Below are 18,763 nucleotides of genomic sequence, written 5' to 3'. Positions count from 1 at the left end.
GCACAAGGCAGTTTTTGTGTCTGCACTCTTGCTGTTTACTCTATGTGTTGATACATAGGAAGGTGATCCCAGCTGTAGTATAGTCTCTAAAGAATGAAGGCTCTTACTGCTTTCCCCCATCACTTTTGGTGTAGTCGTGTGGACACGGGTGTAGACCTCCAGGCACCATGCAGATTTGTTCAGAGGTTGCTGTGGTGTCCATGAGAGAACTTTTAATCCGTGTAGCCGTCGGGGTTATTTTGGCCTATTTGCAAGATCTCAAAATGTCCCAAGACAGGTGTAAGTAATACACCTAGTCCACTTTTTCCCTTTTATTTTTGAACTTGTAGCCTTACATCTGTAACGGCTAAGCAAAACTAGCCTTAGGTACAGTAACACAAAGGAAGAGAAGGAGTTGATAAACTGTTCTCATTTACAATGGGACAACCTGAGATCTCTGCTTTTGAACACTTGTATCTCTCCAGACTATGTGTTCTAGGGGGGCAAGCAAAGATTTTGGGAGGCTCTTAGTGTGCTGCTATAGACACGCCTAAGCAGATGCCCTATCCGGGCTTACCTGTGCCCAGTCCTCCGACCAGCCTAAGACTCATTTGCACCCCACTTATGGGCGTTGAGGTACCCGCCTCCCTCCATTGTCTCCTCCTCTGAACCGCTCTAGTTCTCTTTTCCTCATTTCTCAGTTTAGTAATTCCGCTTTTTCCTTTTGTTGCTGTTTACCATTGATTTAAGTGTCTGTTTTTTGTATGTTCTCAACTGAGCTTGTGCTTTCACTGTCCACTCTTTGCTTGTTGTCACTCGTGACTATCCCGTCTTTGCTTGTTTTTACCCTTGAGTGCACTTTCACTGTTTGCTCCATGCTTATTCTCACCCTTTCTTGCGCATTCACTGTCCACCTTTTGCCTCTTTCACCCTCACTTTGTGTCTTTATTGTCTGCTCTTTGCAGTTTCCCTCATGCTTTATATAGGGTTTGTCAAAATTTGACCTGTACTGTTGTCCTGTTTCCTCTCTCTCACTCTCATTAATTGTGCCTTGCCTTTATTCTCTCACCCTTTCTGTGCCTATGTTTTGCCCATTTCTTTTTTTTTCACCTGGTGCCTTTTTTTTCTTGGACTGGGATTAGTGTTCATCTAATCAAGCATGCTATTCTTCTGGGATCTATGTAATTTAAATCCCCCGCAGACGCCCCCTGAAACTGTCAGTCTAGGCGTGTGACCTCAAACATGCCAATTTGTCCAAAAACACATCATTGTTTTTTTCAACATAAAAACTAAGGGAGATCATCCGAAAGTATTTTTCAACTCAACAAAGTCCACCAGCATCTGCTCACCTGAAACAGTGCACCATCCACACTTATAGTGTGATAGACATAGAAAAAATGTGTGGCGAGGAGGTAGGCACCTCACGGGAGAACACCCTTGGGGCCTTTAGGCATGTAAGTACCAAATTCTTGCCCCTTTCTCATCATCGGTTGCCATACCTCCTCAAAGAAAAAGTGTCCCAACGCAAACCAAACGTGTCATGTGCATATAAACAGGTGCAAGACGAACAACACCCAAGGATTCACTCCTTGGTATGAAAACAAGAAAAAGTATCTAAAATCAACCGACACACCAAAGTTACAATTTTATTATTAGTTGTGGTGTGTAAGGTGAATAAAAAGGTTGGTAGCTTAGCCTCGCATACCAATACCCACAGCCAACATGTTTCACTGCCCTACACACTTATTCCTGGGATGATTCACGGTCCTGGTGCCACTTTTGTACTATTAATGTGACAATCGACAAAGAATTACTGTCCTTTCCAGCTGGTACGAGAGGCTTTGGCTGGATAAGGTTTCCACAATGAGAGTGTCCAATATTGGTGCAACGACCCAGTGGTGAGCCCTGATGAATCTGCCAATAAGTGGCCTTTCTTAAATGGGTTCCTGGATGCGATGGATATATATATATATACAAGGGCTGTTTAGCTCGAAACGCGTCATGTCTGGTTACTCACAGAATAATCTGGAACAATAAATCTTTTTCCTGAAAGCTGTGGTCTGTCTCCTGCTTCGCCGTTCCTGCTGGTTCGGAGGTGGTTCTTCAGGAGTGACTGTCGATATATATATATATATATATATATATATATATATATATATATATTTCAGGGGGCGTCTGTGGGGGAATTAAATTACATAGATCCCAGCAGAATAGCATGCTTGATTAGATGAACACTAATCCCAGTCCAGGGTACAGGGACTTTTTGGTATTGATACTTAGTGAGTGGAGGGCTGTCCCTAAACGTACCCTTATTTCCCTCATGGCTCCTTTGTGTATTGCATGTCTTTTTTTTTCTTGTCACTGTTTTTTCATGCCCCCCTACCCTTGTCGGCCTATTCCAACTCTCTACCTCCCGCCCACTCCTTACGTCATTTCCACGACTACCGCTTTCCCTCTCTCTCACCTCCCACTCTCCGCTAATCCCCACCAAGTTCCCCTGCTCTCTCCTCCTCTGATATACTTAAAGGTGGTCCCAGCGCAGAACCGCCTCTGGCATGTAAAAGGCAAGCCCATCTGCATCAATCTGGGACCTTTCATGGCCTAGCGCCAGGAACCCTGATCCTCCATGCAGCGATCTTCTGCGCTTTCAACCTCCGCCGCGACTTACCGCACTGCTGCCGCAACACTGAAAGCACATTCTCCTGCACCTCTAGATAATTCTCATGCAACATCCCACAGCTAACACCCACCTCCCTCACACCTACACCAATCCACATCCCCTCACACTGACCAACCACTTCCCACACAACACTTTGCACTCTTGTGCATGGTCCTCAACACCTCCCCACTCACTAAGCATGCCATGGAAATCTGGGATCTGCTGCATGACCATATCTCAGACCTACAGCCCCCAACATCACTTCAGCCATCCCCCAGCTACAAGATCACCCGGAAGTACTGCCAGCACAAGCATGGAGGCAGAGTCACCATCAATGATTCCATCATCTGTACCACCACCCCTGACACATCCATCAGCAAAATGGAACACTCCATGTTCAAACTCCACATCACAAACAACTATACCCTGAGAGGAACCCTTGTCTACAGACCACCAGACTTTGCCAGCACTGAGTTCGTCAGCACCATCACAGATCTTGTCCCACCACTGATCTTCATCCCCAGTGCCTTCATCCTCCTCAGAGAACTGAACTTCCACCTGGAAGAAAGTGCTGATCTCAATCAAATAGCTCTCTTAAGAATCCTCAATCTCTCTCAATGCATGACAGATCCCACCCACTCTGCTGGACACCTCCAGGACCCTATTTTTACCTTCTTCTGCAAAATTGCAGTAAATAAACCCTCACCCATAACCTGGACAAGCCACGCCCTCATCCTGTTCAGCAGCTCAGTCCTCAGTCACCACAGACCTACCACCACCAGACCATACATGCTAATAGACCCGACTCAGGCTGGAGACTCCAGATTTTGAAAGCCAACAATGGCAATATTTTGGCTGTCTTCCACCTGAAATTGCCTCTTCTTCAATAGACGTCACTGGGAGAAATACATTCTTCCGATTTTATTATTATTTTTTTTTAAACACTTTTGCACTTTTTATTAGTCATTGTATTATACAGTATCCTTCTACATGCATAATACACCTGTGCATTTAGTATACATACAGGTAAATCATATTCTACCAGTAATGACTTGTACATTGTATTTGCATAATAAACATACTCTAAAGCATAAACCAATACAGTGTTTTCACACAATCCCTAGTATTGCCATCCATTACCATTAGGGAACCTGACACACTCACTTTTACTTATCGCATTGTAAATATTCTCCCCTCCTGTAAGCTCCTCATCCACGTCACAGTGCTCACATGCTAATCATGTCTAAATTTATTTAATTAATACCTGTCTTCATTCCTACTCCTAAACTTCCTCTGTGCCTATTTCCTGCATGCTTCTCCCCCGTTCCTTCATCCCCTTCCTCTCCCTGTCTCTGATTCATGTTCTCCATGAGGGCCGCCCAGTCAACTAGGTCTTCTTCCAATTTATCATCCCTGTGGGCATGTTTCATGTTCACATTCTCCGCCAGGGCCCATTCAACCACATCTTTATACCATAATTATATTGACGACGTCCTCATACTCAACCATCTGATGGCTACCCTTGTTTCGCCACCACCAGTGCCAACTGCAGGAACTTCCAACGTATCTTGCTCCCCCCAACTCCCAGGCATCTTAACAATTCCCAATAAACACATCTGTGAGGTTACTATCTGTATCAGACCTGTCACCTCCCTCATCCTATCTGTCACATTTTGCCTCTATTGTTGAGCTGTCTGACATTCCCATGCCATGTACAGAAGTGTTGCATCACCCACACCACACCTGGGACAGTTTGCACGCCTTCCCACATACATCCTGCTAAGTTTGATTGAAGTTAAGTATGTGCTGTGCAGGCAATCAAAATGGGTCAATTTAAAATGGGCGTTGCAGAACACTTTCTTAACTAGTTCACATGTCGCATTGCAGGCACTGTCTGTACAGGGAGTACCCAGACCTCCCTCCCACACTCATCCAGCAGGTGCCTACTTCCACATCCTATCTTCCTGCAGTGTCTTATATAGGAAGATCACCATATGTCTCGTTGCTCCTTCCATTAATAGAAGTTGTAATGTAGCCGTTCACTTCGGGGCATTCGGGAAATCTGTCCATATTCCTGTGCGGTAAGCGTTATTTCGGCATATTGGAGAAATTATTCCCACCCCACCCGAAAGCTGTCTGTGTCTCCTCAAATGTCAAGTATGTTTCCCCTGGATACAGACCCCCCCCCCAGTGTCATGTAGACATCCTCCCTCCGCCTGACCATGGTCATGTCTTAATCAATGCAGTAAAATGTAAGCAATGTCCATAAATCCAGATACCTGGCAAAGGACAGTTTTTAAACACCATCGTGACTGCTCGTTCCCATATCTCTGAGGTTTGGCTTATCAGATATGAAGTTCCCGGTGGAACTTTGTTCCCACGCATGAGCAGCTCCATTAGGAAGTGTGGACCATGTGTGCCCACCCCTCAAGAGTCACTGCTCCCCATTGTCATTCCCTGACACCCACTGAGCTACGTATTGCATCTTGGAGGCATTATAATAGAATTCCAGATCTGGAAAACCCAACACCCCTCCTCTGCAGGTCTCTTTTGAGCTGTGAGAGCGCAAGCCTTCCTCTCTTTCCCGCCTCTACCAGCATTGTAAAGAGACTGTCCAGCTTCCAGAACAGAATACCGGGCAAAGTGTTGATATGTTTTGTAGGATATACAGACACCTGGGGAGGAATACCATTTTAGCTACCGCTACCCTCCCCATTGTGGAGAGCGGCAGCGTGTTCTGAAATTCCATTGATCTAGATATCCCATTCACCCATTATTCTATACTAAAGGGTATTTGGTCATCCATGCTGTGACCCACTATGATACCAAGGTACTGAAAGGACGACAGTTCCCAGTGGAGACTCAACTGTGGCAGTTCTACCTCTGGAATTCGCTCTAAAGCCCCCAAGGGTAACAGCAGTGATTTCCATCTGTTAACATAAAGCTGTTACTTCCCCAAACTTATCCAAATGTTGCAGAAGCGGTGGGACTGATTCCTGCTGGCCACTGCAGATAAAACAGCACATCTTCTGCGTATAAAGAAATCAGGTGTGTTGTCTCTCCTACTCTTATTCCCGCAGTCCACTGCTCCCTCCTGATTCTACACGCCAAGGGTTCAATCGCAGGTGCAAATAGCTGAGAGAGCGGGCAACCCTGTCTCATGTCTCTCTGTACTCCGCAGTCTTCTAACATGATGCCCCCATTGTGCACCCTGGCTCTAGGTGAGGTGTACAGTATTCTAACCCAATGACAGAATTGTGGACCAAAACCCATTTGTTGTAGCACCTGTTGCAAATAACTCCACTCAACAGTATCAAATGTTTTTGCAATCTCCACTGATACTAGGGCCTTGTTTTCCTGACTTACTCGCAGCATGCCGGTGCGGGGTAAGTGCTGTGCTCCGTCTCGGTATGAATCTGCACTGATCTTCATGCACCAATGCCCCCACCACTGCTGTCAACCTATCCGCCAATATCTTGCATAGTGCCTTGACATTCACATTAAGCCTTGTAAGGGGCTGATAGGCCGATGGATCCGCCACATCACCCCCTGGTTGAGGCACCATCCATATCACTCCTTCTTTGAAAGTCTGAGACCCCCTCTACCTGGCCTCAATGTACACCTCCCGCAGTGGACCCGCCAACTGCTCTGCATACGTCTGGTAAAATTCTACAGGGAAGCCGTCAATCCCCGGAGTCCTACCTCTGTTTAGATTCTTTATCGCCCCTTTAACTATTTCTAGGGTGATATCTGCATCGAGTTTATCCCGGGATAGAACATTCAATTGAGGAAGCCCTGCTCTCTCCAATTACTCTGTTCGTTTCGGTCCTTCCAGTTCTCTGCCCCCAGCATACATCTCCTGCGGATGATCATTCGCTGAGTGGTGGCAATCATCCCATCCCGTCTTCATAACACAACTATGGGGTGTCTAAACATTTCCCTTTGAAGTAACCAAGTCAATATTCTGCCAGGTTTATCTCCTTCTCTATGTAATTTCTGCCTATATTCCCTTCTGGTGAATTTTTCTAACCTATCTCACATGTCTTCTAGCCATCTTTTAATAGGCACCACTGCGTTCCCCTCTTCTAATTCTCTCTCTCTCTAATTTGAGCATCTCTCAGTTCAGTTTCCAAATTACTCAGTTCAGTTTGCACCTGTCGACACAGACTACAGTTTTTCCTCATACGTCCTCCCATCACAACTGCTTTGAATGCTTCCGATTCTATACCCCTACTATTTGCTGTGCCCTAGTTACCTTCCATGTAATCAGTGAACCTGCTGACAAAATCCTACCTAGAGGGCGTATCAAGGAACATATCTGTCAGTAGACACCAAAATCTTTCCCCACACCCCATTCGAGTTTCACCCCATTCCAACAGCAGTGGGGAATTGTCTGATAGATATCTGCTCAGGTAACCCACTTTATGTATTGCTTCCTGCAATTGTACGGTTGTACACATAAAATTAATTATTATTATTTATTTTTATGTTTTATAGAGCGCGAACTTGACCCGTGAGGGTATCAGAGCGCTTTATAGGTTCATAGAGTAATACAGAAAAGACGGTTATCACATGAGAGCAATACATCAGAGGGCTATACAGAATCAAGGGTCAAAAGGTAGGCAGGGTGTCAAAGGGGAATGTGCAAAGGAGGGAGGGGGTGAAAGCTGTACATAGGAACATTTTACAGAATAGATGGTCATACAATAGGGAGGATATTGCAGGGGTGCTTTACATTAAGTGACAGAAAAAGAAAAGAAAACTATACCACAGTGTACTTTACAGAGTCAAGGATCATACAATAGACAGGATATCACACGGGTGCTAAGTCTCTCAGTGGCTGTGGAGCGGGTTAGCCAAGGAATTTACCCATGTGGAAGGATTTAGCCTCTTTTTTGAAGCGTGCCAGGGAGTGGATACTTCTGATGTCAGGCGGGAAGGAGTTCCATATTCTTGGAGTAGTCCTGGTGAAAGCCCGATTGTAGTTTTTTTTTTCTTAAAACGTGCAGGCCGGAGTAGGAAGGTATTTGCCGATCGTGATTTTCTGCTTCCTCCGGATATCGCAGGCTTCTGTGCTAGTACGCCAGGGAGTTGGAGTGTAAGGCCTTGTGCGTGATGCATGCCAGCTCGAGGTGAATCCTAGCCTCGAGGGGAAGCCAGTTCAACGCTTTTAGGTGAGGGGTGATGTGATCGAATTTTCTAGAGCCAGTAAGTAGTCGGGCGGCTGCGTTGAGGCAGGCTTTTAAGGGTGCCAGAGTGACCTTGGGTAAACCGGAGAGGGTGGACCAATCATATTCCAGCCGAGATATAACTAATGATTCAGAAAAGGGGGTGGTGATGAACAGAGTGTCTGAATTGAGCAGACCACTCTTACCCAGTCAAAAGATCAGGGCTTGATCCATCACCGTTATTTATCTCACTGCCCCATCCCAGCTCAGAACCTGGCTGTATGCAAATCAGTCTGTCCCTGGCCCAGTGCATCATGGGAACAGGGCAGACTAAACTACCAAGCCAATTCTTCACCAGAAAGGAGACAAGCTACCGGGGACCGGTTTCTGGCATTTCAGCCGTCTTCGGCCCGGCTTGCTTGAATCCTGATGGAGCAGTGAGAAAGGGACTCATGTCTGAGTATACCCTGCCACACCTATAGTGGCCAAAAACGATTCAGAAAAGGGGGTGGTGATGAACAGAGTGTCTGAATTGAGCAGACCACTCTTACCCAGTCAAAAGATCAGGGCTTGATCCATCACCGTTATTTATCTCACTGCCCCATCCCAGCTCAGAACCTGGCTGTATGCAAATCAGTCTGTTCCTGGCCCAGTGCATCATGGGAACAGGGCAGACTAAACTACCAAGCCAATTCTTCACCAGAAAGGAGACAAGCTACCGGGGACCGGTTTCTGGCATTTCAGCCGTCTTCGGCCCGGCTTGCTTGAATCCTGATGGAGCAGTGAGAAAGGGACTCATGTCTGAGTATACCCTGCCACACCTATAGTGGCCAAAAACGATTCAGAAAAGGGGGTGGTGATGAACAGAGTGTCTGAATTGAGCAGACCACTCTTACCCAGTCAAAAGATCAGGGCTTGATCCATCACCGTTATTTATCTCACTGCCCCATCCCAGCTCAGAACCTGGCTGTATGCAAATCAGTCTGTCCCTGGCCCAGTGCATCATGGGAACAGGGCAGACTAAACTACCAAGCCAATTCTTCACCAGAAAGGAGACAAGCTACCGGGGACCGGTTTCTGGCATTTCAGCCGTCTTCGGCCCGGCTTGCTTGAATCCTGATGGAGCAGTGAGAAAGGGACTCATGTCTGAGTATACCCTGCCACACCTATAGTGGCCAAAAACGATTCAGAAAAGGGGGTGGTGATGAACAGAGTGTCTGAATTGAGCAGACCACTCTTACCCAGTCAAAAGATCAGGGCTTGATCCATCACCGTTATTTATCTCACTGCCCCATCCCAGCTCAGAACCTGGCTGTATGCAAATCAGTCTGTCCCTGGCCCAGTGCATCATGGGAACAGGGCAGACTAAACTACCAAGCCAATTCTTCACCAGAAAGGAGACAAGCTACCGGGGACCGGTTTCTGGCATTTCAGCCGCCCCTTGTTGTTTAATTATTTTGTCCACCATAAGCGTGGAAGGGTATACTCAGATGTGAGTCCCTTGCTCATTGCACCATCAGGATTCAAGCAAGCCGGGCCGAAGACGGCTGTAATGCCAGAAACCGGTCCCCGGAAGCTTGTTTCCTTCCCAGTGAAAGAATTGGCTTTGTAGTTTGGTTTGCCCTGTTCCCATCATGCACTGGGACAGGAACAGACTAATTTGCATATAGCCAGGTTCTGAGCTGGGATGGTGCAGTGAGCTAAAAAACGGTGTTGGATGTAACCCTGATCTCTTGACTGGGTGAGAGTATTCTGCTTAATTCAGAAACTCTGTCCATCACCACCCCTTGTTGATTAATTATTTTGTCCACCATAAGCGTGGAAGGGTATACTCAGATGTGAGTCCCTTGCTCATTGCACCATCAGGATTCAAGCAAGCCGGGCCGAAGACGGCTGTAATGCCAGAAACCGGTCCCCGGAAGCTTGTTTCCTTCCCAGTGAAAGAATTGGCTTTGTAGTTTGGTTTGCCCTGTTCCCATCATGCACTGGGACAGGAACAGACTAATTTGCATATAGCCAGGTTCTGAGCTGGGATGGTGCAGTGAGCTAAAAAACGGTGTTGGATGTAACCCTGATCTCTTGACTGGGTGAGAGTATTCTGCTTAATTCAGAAACTCTGTCCATCACCACCCATTGTTGTTTAATTATTTTGTCCACCATAAGCGTGGAAGGGTATACTCAGATGTGAGTCCCTTGCTCATTGCACCATCAGGATTCAAGCAAGCCGGGCCGAAGACGGCTGTAATGCCAGAAACCGGTCCCCGGAAGCTTGTTTCCTTCCCAGTGAAAGAATTGGCTTTGTAGTTTGGTTTGCCCTGTTCCCATCATGCACTGGGACAGGAACAGACTAATTTGCATATAGCCAGGTTCTGAGCTGGGATGGTGCAGTGAGCTAAAAAACGGTGTTGGATGTAACCCTGATCTCTTGACTGGGTGAGAGTATTCTGCTTAATTCAGAAACTCTGTCCATCACCACCCCTTGTTGTTTAATTATTTTGTCCACCATAAGCGTGGAAGGGTATACTCAGATGTGAGTCCTTTGCTCATTGCACCATCAGGATTCAAGCAAGCCGGGCCGAAGACGGCTGTAATGCCAGAAACCGGTCCCCGGAAGCTTGTTTCCTTCCCAGTGAAAGAATTGGCTTTGTAGTTTGGTTTGCCCTGTTCCCATCATGCACTGGGACAGGAACAGACTAATTTGCATATAGCCAGGTTCTGAGCTGGGATGGTGCAGTGAGCTAAAAAACGGTGTTGGATGTAACCCTGATCTCTTGACTGGGTGAGAGTATTCTGCTTAATTCAGAAACTCTGTCCATCACCACCCCTTGTTGTTTAATTGAGATATAACTAATGATTGGACTTCAAGTTTTAGGTCGGGAGCAGCTACAAAGAGTTTCAGTTTCCATAGGTAGCTCAGGTGGAATCTGGCAGATTTGGCCATTGAGTTGATGTGGTTTTGCATGTTTCAGTTGTAATCCACTATGATTCCCAGTGATTTGGCAGAGTCCACAATGGTCGGGGGACAGTTTAAGGCTGTGATAGCTTTGATCCAAGTCTGTATCTCAGAGTTGCTCTTGGGCGGAGAGATTAGAAGGAACTCAGTTTTATTAGCATTGAGTTTGAGTTGGTTTGAGGCGAGTCATCGGACGGTCAGCTTCAGGGCCTCATTCAGGGTGAGGATCTCTGCATGAGATGAGATTTTTATGTAGATCTGAGTATCATCAGCGTACATATGGAAGGAGATATTTGCAGTTTCAAGGACTTCGGCAAGGGGTTCTAAATAGAGATTAAAAAGGGTGGAGGACAACGTTGATCCTTGAGGGACTCCCACCGTGACCACGGAGGGGGTGGAAAGTTCGCCATTGATTAGGAATCTCTGAGATCGGTTTCGGAGGTAGGAACTAAACCAATCGAGTACTGTGCCATCTAAACCTGTCCTAAGTTTGAGGCGTTCGAGTAGCATCTCGTGGTTGACAGTATCGAAGGCCGAGGATAGATCAAGGAGGATTAGGAAACAAGTTTTGTCTTGGTCAAGGGCTTGAAGAGCATCATCGACAATGTGGGGCATGGTGGTTTCAGTGCTATGTCCCGGTCGGAAGCCGGATTGGCAGTCATCGAGTAGATGGAAGTTGCTGATGTGACGACTTAGCTGTATATGAACACACTTTTCCAACACTTTCGCCAAGAGGGGAATGTTGGAGATTGGTTTGAAGTTATCTGGGGAGGCTGGGTCCAGCGATGGCTTTTTCAGAATGGGGAGGACTTGGCCTGCTTTCAGTGAGGTCGGGATTGATCCCTGCCAGAGAGAGGCGTTGATTATCGCAGTCCAACAAGGAATCATGGATTTGGCAACAGTCGCAAGACAGTTCGAGGGGAGCGGGTCGTTGAAATGGTTGTTCGGGTTTAAGGAGGAAAGGATATTTGCGACAGAGTCTTCATCGTAGGGTGAGAATTCGGACCAGTGCGCTAGATTCTTGGGTGAGGTCAGTGTCTGTAGCAGTGATGGAGGAAGCGGATGGTCAATGTTAGGTGGGGGAGTGAGGCAGCTTTGAGTTCGGTACCTAAGGTTTTGATTTTGTTTGCGGTGGAGATGAGAGAATTGGAGTTTTCTTTCGCTGTTTTGGACAGTTTGTTCAATTGGAGTTTGATCATCTCAAAGAGTTTGCGCGGCCTGTTCTGGGCATTTCCTAGTTCCGCTCTGAAAAACTCTTTTTTTGAATTGAGGATGTTTTTGTTGTAAGCATTTCGGGCCTGGCGAAGAAGTTTCAGGTGATCTGCCGATGGGTGCTGTCTCCAGATTCTTTCGGCTTGTCGGAGGGATCGTCTCTTGTCGTTGAGGGAACCAGTGAACCATGGGTTTCTATCTTTGACTTGAGTCCTTTTTAGTTTAAGAGGGGCTAAGACTAGAGATTTAGCCTTCCCTTGTTCTCCAAGGCTACACACAAAACGAGAATAGCACCTGTGAACATCCAAATTGGAAAGCTCAGAATTTTAGTTCAATAGTCCTCCTCGTTTTGTGAGTGAAAATGTACGGTGCCTAGCGCCCTACCCAGCCTACTAGAAGTGTCATGAGGAGCTGAATAACAGGAATATTATTTTTCTGCCGGATTAAGTTCCCTCCAGAGATCTCTGCAGCTCAAATTTTGCATGACTTCAATAAGTGCACCCACCATACCTGGCTTAGTCATAGCATGTGGGGGTTGCCTGTCCATATTTGCTTCTAAAACACAATTAACATCTTCCACCCAAAGCAATCTATCTTACATGTTGTTTGTTACTAAGGCTTGCATTTTGGGGAACAAATCTCTATCATCCACATTCGGCGCATATGTGTTAAGAATAGTCACATCAATACCATCCAACATCCCTTGCACCAGTACATATCGTCCCTGGGGTCTGCTACCGAATATATCAGTTGAAACAGGACCCCCAGCACTACCCATACCACCACACCCAAGGCATAGGAGGAAATATGTAGATATGTATAAATGTCCTCTCCATTTTTTCTTTAGTTTTGCTGCTTCCTCATTCGTGACCTATTATTATTTTAAAATCTCACCGTTTCCTCTTATAAAATGTTGACATGTATGCCAGATCTGCATACTGAAATTGGAACAACATCCCAGCAGAGGACTGGACCACCACTCTCTCCACTCACAGGCCTGAACACACCAGCGTCCTTCCAGACGCCATGAACAACTTTATTAGGTGGATTACTGCTGGCGCAGACACCCTAGTCTCGCTCAAATGCAGCAAACCCACAAGCCAGCTGGTACACAGAGGAACTCAGGATGACAAAGCACCACTGCAAGCAAATGGAGTGAAGATGGAGAATGAGTGAAGATATCACAGACAAAAACATCTTCAAATCTGCCCGGTAAAGCTACCACCAACAGATCTGGAACACCAAGAGCACAGCACTTGCAAACCGCATAGATTCCAGCACCAATAGCAGTAAAAATATATTCGCCATTGTGCAAGATTTCAATCTCCACTGCCACCACCTCAAACAGCATAACTCTCTTGCAGGACCTCTGCAACAAGCTTTCGAAATCCTTCTGTAGCAAGATAACCTCCCTATACAGCAACTTCGACCCTCAACCAGACCCTGCTGCCCTCGCATTGCAACTTCTAGTTTCAACCAGAGAAGAGGCCTTGACCTCCTGGCATGCCATAGCCACAGACAAAAATGCTGCCACCATGAGGTCTATCCACTCCAGGTCTGCATCTGACCCTGCCACTACCATGCCTTCACAAGAGGACACCAACCTACCAGTGAAGCTCTCACACCTATCCTCAATGCCTCCATCACCACAGCTACCTTCCTAGGCGCTTGGGAACATACCACAGTCCTCGCACATCTCAAGAAACCTTCTGCAGATCCATCCCCACTTCTCAGCCACAGACAGTTTTTATATTACTTGTTGTATTCAGTGCTTGAAATGGAAAATAGAAGTGCAGGTACTCTGTATCAGAGTACCTGCTTGTTTCTGAGAAGTGCTGGCACTCTCCAATTAACCCCTTGCATGCTTTGGACGGCCCCCGGCCGTCTGCCGTCATGGTGGGTGTGTGCGAACGATGGTCGGGCCGTCCGAATCCCACCCACTATTTAAATCGCCCACAGAGGGTGAAAATGTGCGCAGCATGCAATGGGGTAAAGGTATTTTTATTTATTTATTTATTTTTACCATTTGTTGAGCGCGCTGTTACCGGGCGGTGTCCTGGCGCTGAAACGATACATTATCTCCAAGAGGCAAAGAAAGTTACTGGAGGTTAAAAAGCCATGTTTTGATATTTTTCCTGAAGGTCAGGAGATCATTGCTTTGTTTTAGGGCGAGAGGCAATTCATTCCAGATGTTAGATGCTCCGTGGAAGAAGCTACGGCCACCCCAACGGGCTTTCCTAATACGGTTAGTCATGACCAGGCTTTTATTAGCAGATCTTAGTTGTCGCCCTGGTTTGTACAGTTGGAGGTGTTCTTGAAGGAAGGATGGACCTATTCCATTTACTGCCTTGAATACCATACAAAGAGCCTTAAACATTATACGTTTCCGTATTGGAAGCCAGTGTAGATTTTTTAATTCCTGAGCTACCGATGCAAACTTAGGTAGACCGGTAATCAGTCGGGCAGCAGCATTTTGTAGCGTTTGCAATTTGTTCAGAACTCCCTGCTGGGCCTCCAGATACATGCTATTGCAGTAGTCAAGGCGAGACAGCACAAGTGCTGTCACCACCGTTTTCCTGCTATCACTGGAGAGGAAAGGAAGAATTTTCCTAATAGTTTTTATTATCCAGTGAATGGAGGATGATAAGGCATTAGCCTGTGCTTTAAAGGAGAGTTGGGAGTCAATAATTACCCCCAGGTTTTTTACTGTAGTGGCTGGAATGGGTAGGGCTCCCATTTCGTGAGGCCACCAGTCAGGGGTCCAGAGATTGGTCACATTTCCAAAGAGAAGGACCTCAGTTTTAGAGGAATTCAATTTAAGGCAGTTCTTAGCCATCCATGAACTTACTGCCATCATGCAATCCTGGAATCTGGCCGCAATTCCTTCCTCTCGCCCCGGGAGCAGAGATACCACAATTTGAGTATCATCTGCATACGATGTTAATTCGAAGCCAAAAGAACGAATCACCGGGGCGAAGGAGGTAACATAAACATTAAATAGGGTAGGGCTCAGGGAGGAGCCCTGAGGAACCCCTCCTGGAAGGGTAAAAGGGCTCGATTCAAAATCTCCCATGGCCACCACTTGTATCCTGTCTGCTAGGAAGGATTTCAGCATGGTCAATGCGACTCCTTGGATTCCGCAGCCCTCAAGACGGTCCAATAGAATGTCATGGTGGACCGTATCAAAGGCTGCGGATAGGTCCAGGAGCACCAGGACTGCCCGTCCTCCAGCATCCATCACCTTCCTGATTTCCTCAGTGGATTTAATGAGGGCGGACTCGGTGCTGTGACCTTCCCTAAACCCATGTTGAGCAGGGTCCAAGCCCCCAGAGGATCGGAGGAAGTCACAGAGCTGAACGTTCATGATTCTTTCAATAAGCTTGGCCGGTAGAGGGAGTCTGGATATAGGCCGATAGCTACTAGGGTCATAAATGTCTAGATTAGATTTTTTCAGCAGAGGAGCTATTGAAACTTGTTTCCAACATAGTGGATATGCTCCCTCTTTGAACATTTTATTGAACAAATCTGCTAGCAAGACAGATATAGGGGCGGCTGCCAGATGAGCCACTGAGACTGGGCAGGGATCCCGGGGGGAGCCAGATTTGGTTCTCAGAAGTAGTTTCTTTACTACTTCTGTTGTAACTGGCCCAAATTCCCTGAATTCCAAACTATGTGGATTTGTTGGCGTAGTCGTATGTGCTCCCTCGGTAAGAGTGAGCCCCACATGAGGTTCAAGGGCTGCGAAGATTTGCTCCACTTTATTTAAAAAGTACTTGGCAAGGGTCTCGCAAAGCTCCAGACTGGGAGGGACAGTGACAGAATTTGGACTGGACAAAGTGGTCACCGTCTGGAAAAGTTCTTTGGAGGAGTTTTTAGCTCCCTCAATTCTAGCAGAGAAATATTCAATTTTTGCTTTTTTGATCATTTCTTTGTATATCTTTTGGCTTGATTTGAGTTTTTGTTTATCTGCCTGTGAATATTCAGTACGCCATTGGCGTTCGAGTTTTTTGCAAGATACTTTGTAATCTCTTAATTCCAAGGTGAACCAAGGGGCAGATGGTATTGTGCGTGTTGGACGAGATAGTTTGGGCTTAATTAGAGATGTGCATGCATCTTTTATCCAGTTGGTGTATCTCTCCGTAGCTTCGTTTACATCAATCGAAGGGGTAAAGGTGGAGGCTGCCAGACGTTCCTCCAATGCTTTCCCATCCAATTCCCTCCATGGCATATAGAGCTCGGCAGGTTTCCTTTCCTTCCTTGCTCTGACTGACTCAGACGGTTGAATTTTAAAAAGGACTGCTGAATGGTCTGTCCATGCTAAAGGCTCCGCATGGCTAAACTTCAGGTCAGGGTTATTTGTAAAAATCCCATCCAACGTATGTCCCTTTATATGTGTGGAACCCCTTACCATCTGAGTTAGTCCTGCTGTCAGCATGGAGTCTACCAGAATTGCCGTCTGAGGGTCTGAGTTTTCCTCTAGGTGAAAGTTAAAGTCACCAAGAATGGTGAATGATTTGGTGCAGAGGGCTTCTTCCAAGTAAGTACCTATTTCTACGAGAAATGAGGCTTTAGGACCAGGAGGTCTGTATAAGAGGCAACCTTGGAAAGTGTTATGGTTAGAGATAGAAAGTTTAAATCCTAGTACCTCCGTTAACTGGCAGTTCAGTGACTGAAATGTGCCTTGGATCGAGGCGTGGTAGATAATGGCTATCCCACCTCCCCTTTGACCGGGTCTGTCCTGTACCCGACAAAGGTATTACATTGCACTTGAGAAGTGCAGTTACTGTCTCTCTCAAAATATAAAAGTGCTGGTACTTAGTACCAGACAGTACGTTCCCATTTAAAGCACTGCTTGTATTAAATATCTAGATGCAATGACAGAAAGAAGCAGTTCAATACCAGTCGGGCGGGGTCTAAGGCTAAGCAGAGATTTCTAATTTATGTGTTTGAAGTAACACCCTTAATTATTTCGACCACGCCCCTTTGAGAGACCCCCCAATTTGTTTATCCCACTTAAAACCCTGATCGGGAGCAGTAGCACCCTTCACCGGTCTTTGGTGTACCTTCAATGAGACTCGCTATAGTTATTTTACAGTCTCACATTTCAGAATTGATGCATTCTCAAAATTAGATACAACAAAGTAATTGTGGTTACTTATTTGTGGTTACTTATTTATGTTTTGCAGCCAACAATACTAACTATACTAAATGCCATGTTTAAGCCATGCCCTTAATTACAGAGCCCACGCCTCATTGACAGCCCCCCGTTTTATTACCCCACTTAAAGTCTTGCTTGTTTTCTCTCATTGCTACTCCCTGCACTGAGATGCGTCCACTGAAAGTTGATTTCAGAGGGACAAGCAGGCCTTTAAGTGGGATCAAAAAACTGGCGGGTCGCACATGGGGGGTGGCCTCTGTAATTAAGGGCGTGGCTTAAAACACTTCTAATAATCTGTGTTTAGCATAGCATGGTATTTTGCTGCTTCTGTCCATTCATCCAGATATATAACTCAACAAGTAACATTACACCTACAACAAGCCAGAACTAATGGCTTTGTCAATGGTTGTAAATTGCATAAGATAAATAAACAACAACTAGCGTTGTATATAATATTGAAAATGCTACTAACACCGGAATATAGGAGGCGCGCGCACGTTTTAGGTTTGTAGGTGTAAGATGAGTTGGTTAAACCTGTATTGGGCGTGGGCATTTATTGGGCCGCTTTCTGCCCTTTTTTCACAAGTACACACTTTGAAGTACGTCACTGTTATCGAGCACATTGTTACTCGAAGGCAAGGTTCCATTCCATGTAGGTCAGCGCGTGGAAGGGCACGCACCTCTGTAGAGAAAGCGCGGAGGAACCCCCATTCAGTGCTTTGACTGGTGCGCCCACCTAAAAAAAAAAAGTCTCCTTTTTACCTCTCTAGCAGCGTGGCTCTTCACTCAATTATTTGCGCGACACTGAACCTGCCTGCAACCGTGAGCTTGCTAGAGAATGAATAATGCTCGATTCATATTTGGAATGCTTGGTTCTGAGCGACGCCCAATTAAAGTGGATGAGTCCCTGCTTGCAGGGATGAAAACAAACCTGAGCCGGAGTACAGATCGCTGCGGGCCAAGCCCTTTGGAACGCTAGCCGATGTGCTTTGCTGGGCTCGCCGTGTGCATGTTGGAGCCCATTTAATAAGACACACACCTCTTCAGAGAGCCAGCAGCAGGGAGTTTCTTTTTTTGGCGTTCCCCGGAGCTGTGGTTTCTGAAGGATTGCGTCCTTCCCGTCAGTCTGTCAGTGTCAATGGCTGAAGACGGGAGGCTCCAAGGGGCATCAAAATGAACAGCGTCAGCTATGGCTACCACAGCAGCGACTCGTTGCTTAGCAGCAGCACCCGCACGAGCGCCCGCACCAGCATCGGGTCCAGCGAGAACCTACTTTCTGTCCACTGCGGCCCCAAGCTGATCAACTCCTGCATCAGTTTTGGCGGGAACTCGTTGCCAGCGGGCTTCAGGTAGCACCTTTGTGGTCTCGTGCACGGTTTGGAGTCTTGCTCCCGCTGTTGCTTTCTTGACGCATTGTCCACAAAATAGTTGTGCAGGTTTTGGAACTGTGACCCGACTGGAAATATATTTTTTGTACTTATACATGTCTTTTTTTCTCTCCAACTCAGATTGGAAATGCTGCAGCAGATAGCGTCCAGAATCCAAAGGGACAGCCTGGGATGTGAAGATAAACTGATCCTTGCACAGAACGCCCTGCATTCAGTAAGTATGGCTCGTGGGGCAGTGGGGGCACA

General features: G+C 46.5%; 1 protein-coding gene across 4 annotated transcripts in view; it reads left to right on the top strand.

Moving 5' to 3' along the window:
• The window catches only part of DST (dystonin), a 1,528,317-nt gene that overhangs the window by 816,112 nt on the left and 693,442 nt on the right, over positions 1 to 18,763 (top strand). The window contains exons 1-2 of one of the 4 annotated variants that reach the window (XM_086926450.1): positions 18,202 to 18,478; positions 18,638 to 18,731. In XM_086926450.1, the coding sequence (XP_086782576.1) occupies positions 18,303 to 18,478; positions 18,638 to 18,731 (270 nt within the window). In that variant the 5' untranslated portion in view covers positions 18,202 to 18,302. Of the gene's footprint in view, positions 1 to 18,201; positions 18,479 to 18,637; positions 18,732 to 18,763 lie in introns of those variants that run through there. The other 3 variants (XM_086926449.1, XM_086926451.1, XM_086926448.1) reach the window with 3 other exon arrangements.

Source organism: Lissotriton vulgaris, chromosome 6 (genome assembly GCF_964263255.1).
Source record: "Lissotriton vulgaris chromosome 6, aLisVul1.2, whole genome shotgun sequence".
Lineage (NCBI taxonomy): Eukaryota > Metazoa > Chordata > Amphibia > Caudata > Salamandridae > Lissotriton > Lissotriton vulgaris.
Note: the sequence above shows the minus strand (reverse complement) of the source record. Positions and strands in the feature narration are given on the sequence as shown.